The sequence below is a fragment of the Sceloporus occidentalis genome, unplaced genomic scaffold (genome assembly GCF_023333645.1).
Source record: "Sceloporus occidentalis isolate IW3139 unplaced genomic scaffold, rSceOcc1.0.p SCAF_3, whole genome shotgun sequence".
Classification (NCBI taxonomy): domain Eukaryota; kingdom Metazoa; phylum Chordata; class Lepidosauria; order Squamata; family Phrynosomatidae; genus Sceloporus; species Sceloporus occidentalis.
In genome coordinates, this window is record NW_028316983.1 from 87,189,349 (window position 1) to 87,201,464 (window position 12,116).

Genomic DNA, 12,116 nt, shown 5'->3' on the forward strand with positions numbered 1-12,116 from the left:
TTTCTTCTGTTCCTTTTAATTTTTCTACTTCTGTTTCTCCTTCAGGGCTTGGATAAATTTATTCTTTTTCTTACAGGTTACTATTGTTAATGAAACTGGGATTTACTGTAGTTGTTTCCTTTGCTTTCTGTTGGCTCCCATTTTGCACAGACGTCAAACAAATTTTGCAAGTGCTCAGACGGCTCTTTCCAGTTGATCGAGGTTTGTTTGAGGTATGCCTTATGCTCTCCCCCTTTCCAAGCTTCTTGTAAATGTTTTATATTTTTAGCTCCCTTGAGAAACCTTCACTTTGACCCTTAGGGATTTAATGTGGAAGATACACCAGAAGGCTAGTAATATGATCTGGCTTCTCTTACCGTCATTTCTTGCCAGTTATTTAATCCAGTATTTAACCCCTAGCTCAGCTGGCATCTTCCAGGATATTACACAAATAGGCAACATTTATCCCATCGTCAGATCTATAGTTCAGATGTACATATTTCCATTCCAGTAGATTCCAGAGTAATTAACAATGTCCTTGCATAATATTATCTAAAGTATCTAAAAGCTCTGAATTAAACCCATTCTGTTTCCTGTTTTACTTTTCAAAATGCTGGATTTATGTTCATGTTTTAAGCATTAAAAGTCCTGATTCGCTGTAAGGAAAAGTTGCAACTTACATTGCTGAGCAAAGCCTAAAGGCGTTGAGCATAAAGTAGATGGTTTTATTACAGAGATGACATCTATTAACTGGTTTGCACCACAGAGAGAGAGAGAGAGAGAGAGCGCATATTACAACTGTAATCAGACTGGCTTCTGAAAACCATTAACATCCACAGTAGAGATGGTGGCACATTGGGATTAAAATTTAGAAACTTGTTCCCCAGTCGTACGTTGAGATGTTACACAAAGTGTGAAGTATATAGAAATTCACAAGCCAAAGAACTGTCAACCAATTTGGTTTGTTTACTGGTGCATTTTATGGGATTTTAAAAACACATTGCTAGGTTTTACTGAGGCAAGTCTATGTTTTATAAGAAAGAATCTTCACACAATTTATCTAGGATAGCTTAGGAATTTTGGTCTCATGCTAGCTGAAATATTTTTGGAACTGGCAGGGGAATGACTGATTTGGATATTTATCTGGATAAACTGAGAAACTGTCTACGTAAGCAATGCACAGTAAGTTTATACTGGGGTGCCTGTGACAGGTTCTTTGAATTGGTTCCCATTTACTGAGATTCCTACAAATGCTGATAGTTGTAAAACGTTGCTAGCTATTAAGTAGGCATCTTATGTGTTTGTGGGTGCTGCCAAGCACTTGTCACCTTCAGCAATTTTGCAGTGTGTGTTCTGTATGCTTGTAAGTGAACAAGGAGGGTTGGCTCAGTTGTTGGTAGTAGCTTTCTTGCTGTTATGTCTACACAGCTGTGATTCAAGCAGCTGTTTAGGGATGAGTTTCATGAGCATGCTAGCTGTGTGGTTACAAATTTAATTTGGAAAGTGATCCTAGCACAACTGCTAATGTCTTTAGACTTCTTGATTTATTATAGGTTAACTCTGTCATTGCTAGCAACTTGCAAGCAGAGCTAAATATGTTCTAGGTACAGAATGTGGCAAAATCAAATGATAAATGTCCAATTATAGGTTATTTTATTAGATTCACAACCCATGCCCTCTGGTATTCAAGACTGTAGTTAGGCCAAATGTTTTTGTCCATGATTTAGAGAAAGGTAACACTCATGTACTTAATGTCCACATTAGATATTAATCTGTGCAAAAGGGCTCTGCTATTCAACATGTAAATAATGCCTACTAACAAAAACATTAATGCAACATGTTAAATATATTTTCAGGATAAAGTAGCCAATATTTGGTGTACCGTAAATGTCTTTTTCAAAATAAAGACAGCCCTCTCAGCAGAAACCCAATTTAAATTAAGGTAAGTAAGAACAGAAGTCCTCATCTACTTTCAGTGTTAATTGAACTTTTGGAAAAATTGTAAGATATTTATTTCAGTGCAGTGTAGTAACCTAAGATCATGACACCTATCTAGCCACTTATATACAAACAGAACAGATTTAAACAGTGGGTTCACTGTTATAGTTTCACATTGTTACTTTTCACTTATTTTTAAAAATAACTTAAGTATGTACAAATGAGGAAATAGGGCACAGGAATCTTGTTGCTTATTTCTCTTCAGTAAGTATAACAGTTGATCCACACCAAAATGATCTAAGCAAGTAAGTCATGTCAGAATTGTGATTCCTGATTTAAACTGAATCCATTGTTATTGAAATCAACATTTTAATATGATAAAATTGTTATTTTCCTTTTAGCTTTGCTTTAACATTCCTGACCATACTTCCCAGTTGCATAAAATTAACCCTGCAGCCTTCTGTCAAAGGATTTAAATACAGTTTGGTAAGTGTATGACAAAGCTCCTATATTTATAACCTTTGTAGGTTTTAAAATACAAAAGACATTCTGATCCTTCTCCTTTGTCATCCTTACACATGCCTAAATAGGGGAAGAGCTGAATTTTTTTAAAAGACAGATAAAGAGAAGGGCACTTCTAAGCCCTTTTTTAAAAATTCCTTGTTTTAATCTCTGATTTTGTTTTATATTGTATTGTTGATATTTATCGTTTGTTGCTCAAACTGGATTATTTCTGCAGTGTGTTTTGGACCTATGTCTACAAAGTTCTCCAACCAGTCATCCTGATAGCATTTAGATTTTCAGTTTGGTAAAGCAATCTATATTACATGTTCTCTTATAGAAAGTGACTCAAAGACTCACCATATTCCAAGTGACTCTATTTTAGGATGGACCAGACTAGCTGATCCTTATTCTTGCCTGCACACTTAACATGTGTTGGGTTAGAAACAGTTATGTTGTGCCCTGAAACTGTGAAGCTCCTTCCATCATAATTCTAAATTCATTAGTTTAGCACCCTTCTACAGGTATTTCTTTAATTTTTGGTCATATGGGGAATAAGGTAATTAGAATAAAAATTAAGATGGGTCCACCTACCATAAGCACCAGTTGATGGACAGTATTTAGTTAACATGGAATTGGAGAGTACCTTGTAGGCCATCTATTACAACAACCTTCAGTACAGGAAAGTGAAAGCTAAAGCATTCTTAACAGGTGACTGGTCAGTCTTTGCTTGAAGACCTCCATTTGAGGGAGAGAGCACAATCCCTGTATATAATTGCTTCTCTTCTTGAACTGCTTTTTCTGTCAGTACATTTCTCCTAATGTTGAACTGAAATTATCTATCTATAACTAAAGCACCTTTGATGATGTCCTGCTTTCTGGGGCAGCAGATAGAAAGCCTCTAAATTTTTCAGTGTAACAATACTTCAGGTATTTGAAGGATACTATAAAGCTTCTTCCCAGCCTTTTCTTCTCTTGGCTTTAATTTTAAAAAATGAATAAATGAAATCTTGCCTTTCCCCCTTGGATCTGGGCCTCATGAGTTTACAGAATTAAAAAAAAAACTTTAGGGTAGGAAACCAGCAGAGTTAAAAATTATACAAAGATTGATGATATTGAAAGCCAGAGCTCAGCGGAAGCAGCAGGGGCACACACCACTTGTTCCTAGAGTAGGTCATCTGTTAAGGTGACCAAAGCCATCTCTATCCCATTACCAGGTTGAGAAGAACAGAGGAATCCACATACACTAGTATTTTGCCCCAAAATAGAGCTGACAAATACTTATCCATTTAGTACTGTAACATTCAAAGAATTCAGCAAATGTCTTACAATTGCTTCTTTTAGGCAAGCTGGAACATTCCCTTGTAGTAAAGAGGCACAAGCTACTTTGTCTACCTAGTTGGTCAGTCACTCCCTCAGGATCTTTTTATGAGCCAGGAAGGGTCTCTTACCTCCCCCAAATCCTATCCACTTTCTGAGGATCCATTATCACTGGACAATCAAGGGCCACAGTTAAGCATACCCAGTAAGTTGGGTAAAGCATAGCCAGTAAATTAGGTGAACCATACCCCTGAGTGTCTTCGTTGCTGACCTGTGAACTCATTACTTTAAACAAAAAGAGAAAGGAAGCAGAATGTCACAATGATACCACACTATGTCTGATATTGTGTTTTATTATATGTTTTATTAGTTTAAAAAAATCCATGTTTTATTTGACACTACAACAATGAAGAAAACTGACAGGAAAAGAATGTCAGTCTTTTGAAATGTGGTGCTGGAGGAGAGTTCTACAGATACCACAAAATGCTAAAATAGACACATAAATGGGTCCAAGTGCAAATCAAGCCTGTATTCTTCCTAAGACTCCAAATTAAACTGCAGATATTGTACTTTGAACACATCATGAGGTGACATGGCTTATTAGAAAATATGTTAATGCTGGGTATAGTGGAAGGCAATAGGAAAAGAGAAAGGCCACATTACAGATGGATAGAGTCAATGAAGGAACTGTGGCTTTGCAAGACTTTAGCAGGACTGTTAATAACAGGATGTCTTGGAGGTCTCCCATTCATAGAGCTGCCCTAAGTCAAAGCTGATTTGTGTATGACCTCTAAAGTCCTTTTAAAAACGACACACTTCATGAGGGTGAAAAATTACACCACCTAATGACCACTCTGAATACCTTTTTTGCTTCAGAGAAGGATCCATGGTACAGCCATGCATGATCTTTTAGGGTTTTGTGAAGGAAGCTCTTCACAATGGAAATTTGTATTTTTTTAAAAAAAGTTTTATTTACAATTTAAAACATAACAATTTCCATTGTAAATTATTATTATTATTATTTTACAATGGAAATTGTTATGTTTTAAATTGTTTATGTTTCTTGTAATCCACCTCGATCTGCAGGGAGAGGCAGGCTATAAATAAAATATATTATTATTGTTGTTGTTAATATATTTTATTTATAATCCGCTTCTCCCTGCAGATTGAGGCGGGTTACAACAAACAGAACAATAGTAAAATACAATATACAGTTAAAATTCACATTTCTAATTAATCCCCTACCCCCACCCCTCTCCCAGTCATAAAAAGTAATAAACTAAAAACAATAACAATATAAAATAAACAACAATATAAAATACTAATTAAAGAAAAATTAAAAATTAACTAAAATTAAAGGTAATTGGAGGTGAGACTTCTATCGTTCTAGGGGTAGACAGGGGCCATCAATATCAGTGGAGGGGAGGCTAATCTGGAAAGGCCTGCCAGAAGAGATCCGTTTTAACAGCTTTTTTAAAGGCTTCTAGAGTGGTAATATGATGGATCTCTTCTGGCACGTCGTTCTATAGCAGTGGTGGTGAACCTATGGCACAAGTGCCAGAAGTGGCACTCAGAGCCCTCTCTATGGGCACACATGCCATCACCACAGCACAGAGTTTGCCAGAGTTTGTTACTAGAAAGTCAGAGGGACATGTGTTTTGTGATAAATAAGTGGGTTTTGGGTTGCAGTTTGGGCACTCAGTCTCTAAAACGTTTGTCATCACTGTTCTATAGCCTAGGAGAGGCAGATGAAAAGGCCCTCTGGGTAACCGCAGCCAGTCTAGTCTTCTTAGGCTGCAGCAAGTTCTTCCCAGAGGAGCTCAGTATGCGGGGTGGATTATATGGAGAAAGGCACTCCTGCAAGTAGTCTGGCCCCAGCCCAAGTAGGGCTTTAAAGGTTATAACCAACACCTTGTACCATGCCTGGAAACTAATTGGCAGCCAATGGAGTGATTTTAGGACAGGTGTTATATGGTTGGTTCTAGATGTACCTGTGACCAACCTGGCTGCCATGCTTTGCACCAATTGAAGTTTCCGAACTTGGCACAGGGGTAGCCCCATATAAGCATTTCCCATATTTGTATCCATTCTACTGTATTTTCATGTGGGTGATATAGGTACCGTATTTTCCGGCCTATAAGACGACTGGGCGTATAAGACGACCCCCAACTTTTCCAATTAAAATATAGAGTTTGGGATATACTCGCTATATAAGACTACCCCTCTTCCAGCGCACACCAAATAAAAATTAAAAAAACATCAGATTTGATTTCAATATGGTAATTTTAATTCAAATGCTTATAACATGCAGGTACTTAGCAGGAAAACCTGTTGTATACAAAGCCTGCTTGGATTGGTCAGCTCTCCCTGCCTGCCCAGCCCTCCCTGTCTCCAAGATTTTCTTCTACCTTACTTGTACAGCACTGCCCTTGCTACTTTCATATGGTCACCACATACAAAGGGTATGCGGCCGCTGATGTTTTTGAGCTCCCCCCACCATATGCGGTGACCGCAGATTTTCCAGTCTGGCTCAGAAGTTTCAGCCCTATAAAATGACACCCGGCCTATAAGACGACCCCCGACTTTTGAGAAAATTTTTCTGGGCTAAAAAGTAGTCTTATATGCCAGAAAATACAGTAACAACATTATATTACCTTTATGCATCCAAGAGAAGAAGAAGAAGATGACAAAGATGATGATGATTCTCATACCTCTGATTTTTGTTTCCATCATTCTTTACACATTTTTAGAAGACCCCACTCTTCTACTTTTTCTACCAATTTCCCATCCAACAGTTGTGTAAGTTTATCCATCTCTACAACTTCAAGTACTTTAAAGAGCCATGTGTCCAGATCTGGAACAAAAATTTCCTAAGAATATTTAGCGTATATGATCCTTGCAGTTGAAATAAAATATAATACTTGTCTCCAATTATTCTCAACTTTTATGTTATTAACTCTATGAGTAATATTTATTAAATAAAGTTCTGGAATCATTTGAAAATTAACTTCTAAAATTTTGCAAATTGTTTGGTATACAGTTGGCCCTTCCTACACAGGGGATCAATTCCAGATCCCACCGTGCAAGGGAAAAACCGCGTAAACTCAAGCCCCATTAGAAAAAATGGTGTGCGCCCCATTGCTTCTTCCAGGGTGTGGGAGAAGTATGACGCGGGCACACTGTATTTGATTCCAATATTTCTTTGCAAAGGAACAAGTCCACCAAAGATGTATACAAGATCCTGTAACTTTTTTACATTTCCAACAATTTTTGGTATCAGATTTATATATTTTACTAATCTTTACCGGCATAAGATGCCAGCGATTTTCCACCTTTAGGTAATTTTCCCTAATTCCTTAATTTTTGGTGAATTTATAAGTTCTTTTCATGGCTAATTGCCAGCTATCCAAATCTATTTGTTTTCCTAAATCTCTTGACCATTTTATGGTCGGTTCTTTGATTATGTTCTGCTCTGATTTTCTCTCCGTTAATATTTTATATAATTTTGATGTCAGTTTTGTTTCGTCTTCTACCTGAACTTTATCTAACTCAATTTGTGTTTGTTCGAAACCTAAATGAATTAAGTCACTTTTGAATCTTTCCATTAGTTGTCTGTATAAAAACCAGTACTTTTGTCAATCTAATCCTACCAATTCTTCCACTTTTTAAAAAACGTAATTATTTTCGTTATTCTTTTTCAATATGTCTTTATCATAACCATGTTTCCCCTGTATCGCTTCTTCTCATGAATGCCTCATGTGGAGAGACCCAGTTCGGGATTCATCTGTAAAATAACTTTTTAACACTTTCCCAATTCTTTAATAAAGCTTTACGGACAAAATGATGATTAAATTCATTATGTATTTTAATTGCATCATACCATAGGTATGCATGCCATCTGTAATGGGAGTTGAATCCCTCTAAATTTAACAACTAGATATAAATAATAAATAAAAATAAAACTCTTATTTGTATCCTGCTTTTTGTAAAAACAATCAAAGCAGCAAACAACATATAAAATGTGAAGTTGAAGGCTTTCATGGCCGGCATCCATAGTTTTTTGTGGGTTTTTTGGGCTATGTGGCCATGTTCTAGAAAATTTTCTTCCTGACATTTCGCCAGCATCTGTGGCTGACATCTTCAGAGAATGCTTGCCTGGAAAAATTGGGTGTATATATACTGTGTGAGCCTGGGAATGCAGGAGTGATTTGCATATGTATTGTTCTGTTGCTGATGGCAGGCCTGAGGCTGGGAGGCTAATGCAAATGAGGATTAATGTCTGCTAATTAGTGATCAATTATCTGCTGAGAAAGCCCCTGACTCTAAATGGTTTCCCATTTGCATTTGCTGAGTCCTTATTTTGCTATTCCTCAGGACTGGTAGCCAAATTTTGTTCACTTTAAGGGTTTCTTCTTTCCAGTTGAAATTGCCCAGGTGTTTGTGGATCTCAGTGGCTTCCCTGTGCATCCTGACATGGTAGTGGTTGGCATGGTCCAGAACTTCAGTGTTTTCAAACAGTATTTTATGCCCAGGATGGTTTGTGGCATGTTCTGCTGCTGCTGTTTTTTCTGGCTGGCCCAGTCTGCAGTGTGTCTCGTGTTCCTTGATTCTTGTTTGCACACTGCGTTTGGTGGTCCCTATGTAGACTTGTCCGCTGTTGCATGGTATGCGGTAAACTCCTGCGGCTGTGAGTGGGTCTCTCTGGTCCTTGGCTGAGCGAAGCATTTGCTGGATTTTCTTCGTCAGTTTATAAACCATTTGAAGGTTGTGCTTCCTCACCACTTTGCTTATTCTGTCTGTGACTCCTTTGATGTATGGTAAAAATACCTTCCCTTTTGGTGGCTGCTTGTCTTCTCTGGGTTTTCCTGGGCCTGGCAGCCCTTCTGATGTTTGGGCTGGAATAACCATTAGCCTGTAGAGCCTGGTCCAGGTGGTTCAGTTCATCTTCCAAGAAGTGGGGTTCACAGATGCGTTTTGCTCGATCTACCAGTGTTTTGATTCTGTTTTTTTGTCCTGGGTGATGGTTGGAGTTCTTGTGCAGGTATCTATCTGTACAGTATGTGTGGGTTTTCGGTATACTGTGTGATCCAAATGTTGGTTCGGTTTGTGGATGACTAGGACATCCAAAAATGGCAGTGTTCCTTCCTTTTCTTTTTCCATGGTTTCTTTCCTGTGATCTTCTAATTGTTGACCAATATCTCTTTTAAAATTTCTAAATTCCTCTAAGAATTCTGTTTATATCATGTATGTTTAATTGGCATCTGTATTGATCCTTTTCTATTATGGTTGCTTGCTTGTGTTCTTGTTTGTGTTTTTGTTATTGTTGCCATTTAGTCCAAGTTATTATATTTTATTTTTTTATTATTGTTATTGAACCTTGAATATTTCCTTTAGTCACCAGACCTTATACCCAGCTATATGTTATAACACAATCAAATTAATCTGTTAATCCCTACAATTGATCATTACTCCATCAGTATAAAACAAGTAAATTCATAAATTACTTTCAGCAAACCTATAATTTTACACAGATTATTTCTTCTTTTGATACTGCTGCTGGCTCTCTTCTGTTGTGGGAATGCCGCTGCTGCAAGCAGGGAGGGTGGTGTTAGGCGGCTTTTGAAGCTGCCACCAGCTCTTCCCTCCACTGAGGGAATGCCACCACCGCAAGCAGAGAGGGTGGTGTTGGGGCAGCTTTTGAAACTGCTTCTGGCTCTCTCCTCTGTTGAGGGAATGTTGCCACCGCAAGCCAGAATTTTGTGTCTTTATCCCCAATCTTGATAGAGTACTTTTAGGTTTGCTGATCAAGTGACTAAGAAGTCGTAATTTAACAGTGCTTTATTCTTCTTCTGAAAAATTCCAATATTTTCTGAAGAAAAAGAACTCAGAAAATGTCACACACACCTCCCCATTACTGTTGACATTCAAATAGATAGTACCACAGCTTCAGCACTATTGACTTCCTTGGTACTGACATCCACTTTGGTTTCAGCATCATCAGTGAAGGCGGCATCACATCATATCAGTATATTACTCCAGCTGACAGAAACAGATTCAGCCTCATTTTGTAAGGAGAAAGGCAAGAAGTCAGCATCAAGGCACCTTTCTTCAAATGTTGTAGAGGAAGACATTCCAAAGAAAAAGAAAAGGGATAAACATAAATGTCTTTCTTGGGCCCATCAGCAATACAACACCCATTTATTCACTCCCCCAGCTACAATCCTAGGCAGGGTTTGACCAGCAAGAGCCCTGCCTGAGGCTTCTGTATGAGTTGTACTGTTTAGTGCTCTGCTTGATTTTCTCACCTGATTCACGGAGAAATTTGTTGCGGAAATTGAACTATCACTGTTCTGGTGAGATGCTTTGCATCAGTTCATTTTCAGTGGGCTGAATCATGGATAAACACCAAATCTGGGCCCATAATCCATCTTCTTGCTCATGTTCAGGCTAGAACCTGCAGGAAGAGGTTTCCCAAAATGCCCACACAACATAGAAATGTCAAAGCAACTTGTGAAGAAACTGTATGTGATGGAACAAATACGAGGTCATTTTTGGATTTAGAATGCCAGATTCCTATAAAAACAGCATGCTTTTTTAGAAACGTTTTTATGACCCTTGCAGTCTTGTGTTAGGTAAGAACACATGAAGCTCCTCTTTAGGAAAACACAGAGGGTATTTACTTGCCCTCATAAGCTCTTTGTGACTACAGTCCACCTGTCAGTCCTTAGCCATAAATATTACACTTCCCAGTAGAACATGTATTGTTCAGTGGTATATGCATTTTATTAATCAGTAAGGTGGTAGCTCAAAGGACCATGATCCTATTAGTTGGTGTGTTGGAGTCTGGCACAATATAGCTCCCTCTGATGTTTTCCAGATCACTCAATATCTTGAAATGGCATCAAAAGGTTCAAGAAGACCTATAAACCTGGTTGCTTCAGGCTCTGAAAACCCATGTTTGCTAACACAGAACTTTGTTAATATGTTTTGACATCCTTGATGTTCAGCTGCATGCTAATTATAAAAAATTAATAAAAGATATATACTGCTAATTTAAAGTTTATCTCTCAACATGTTGAATGTCACTTGGTGGTTGTATGGCTTCAAGTTACTTCTGCTTTTTAAAAAAATGTTGAGTAGCTGCCCAATGTAATATTTTTTACACAAGAACTCACTTAACATGAGAATGATCCCAAATGTTATTTTTCCTCTGCAGATTTTAAAAAAACACCAAGTATTATACTTATAGAATAATGTAACTAGTTTCAGATTCAGCTGGGGGGAAAGTGGCAAAAGCAGAGTAAATTTCAAACAGATTCTGTGATGTTCTAAGTAAATATATATAGGGCCTGTACAGACAGGCAAAAATAAAGCTGCTTCAGGTCACTTTGGAGGTATGCTGTTTAAATGACACACACATCGTAAGAGGCCAGAAGCTGCGCCAAAGCTGCACTCCAGCCCTCAGAACGGGAGCGTGGCTTTCGCACAGCTTCTGGCCTCTTAGGACACATGTATCATTTAAACAGCATATTTCCAAAGTAACCCGAACCAGCTTTATTTTGGCCTGTCTGTATGGGCTCATGGACATGGATAAAAGATACTCCATTTTCTTAAATTTTAGGGAATATTCCACTGTTGTTGGCCTTGGAAAACCATTAGGTTGGACAAATGTATCTGTTCTTGAAATACAGCATTTTGTACTTTTGTGGACTAACATCTCCTTTGTCTTTTGTACATTTAAGGTACATCTATGAATGAGGATTTCCCATCCTACTATGTAAAGTGGTTAAAATGTCTAATCTGAAAATAACGGTTGCAATAATTGCATTTACCTGGGCTGAATCTTCACTGCAGAAATAATGTAGTTTGAGACTGCTTTAACCCTGGCTAAGTGCTATAGAACTCTTGGATTTATAGTTTTGTGAGATATGTAATGTTTTCCTTCAGAGCTTTGGTGCCACAACAAACTACAAATCCCAGATTCCATACCACTGAGCCATGGCAGTTAAAGCAGTATCAAACGGCATTATTTCTGCTGTACAGATTCAGCCCAAGTGAGGTCTGTAAAGGATTTGAATATCAACGTTCAGCTAACACTTTTGCTTTTTTAAAAGAAAGGCATGTGGGAGGCAAAGCCCACCTTAGGGCTTTAAAAGACAGTCAGAATCATTTGCTTCAAATAATTCCCAACTTTGTTGGCCAGACAACACCTAAGAGATTCCACCTAAACATTAGGAAAAACTTTCTGACAGTAAAAGCTGTTTTCCAGTAGAATATGCTGCACTGGAGTGGGGTAGAGTATCTGTCTTAGAGGATTTTAAGCAGAGGCTGGATGGCCATTTTTTCTGGAGTTTTTTGTGGTCTCTTCCAATTCTATG

General features: G+C 37.9%; 1 protein-coding gene across 9 annotated transcripts in view; it reads left to right on the plus strand.

The window, feature by feature from the left end:
- The window catches only part of ALG6 (ALG6 alpha-1,3-glucosyltransferase), a 60,330-nt gene that overhangs the window by 44,490 nt on the left and 3,724 nt on the right, over positions 1 to 12,116 (plus strand). For all 9 annotated transcript variants that reach the window (XM_089515331.1, XM_089515327.1, XM_089515329.1 and 6 more), the window contains 3 exons: positions 77 to 212; positions 1,836 to 1,921; positions 2,319 to 2,403. In XM_089515331.1, coding sequence (XP_089371457.1) covers positions 77 to 212; positions 1,836 to 1,921; positions 2,319 to 2,403 — 307 coding nt within the window. The remainder of the gene's footprint in view (positions 1 to 76; positions 213 to 1,835; positions 1,922 to 2,318; positions 2,404 to 12,116) is intronic.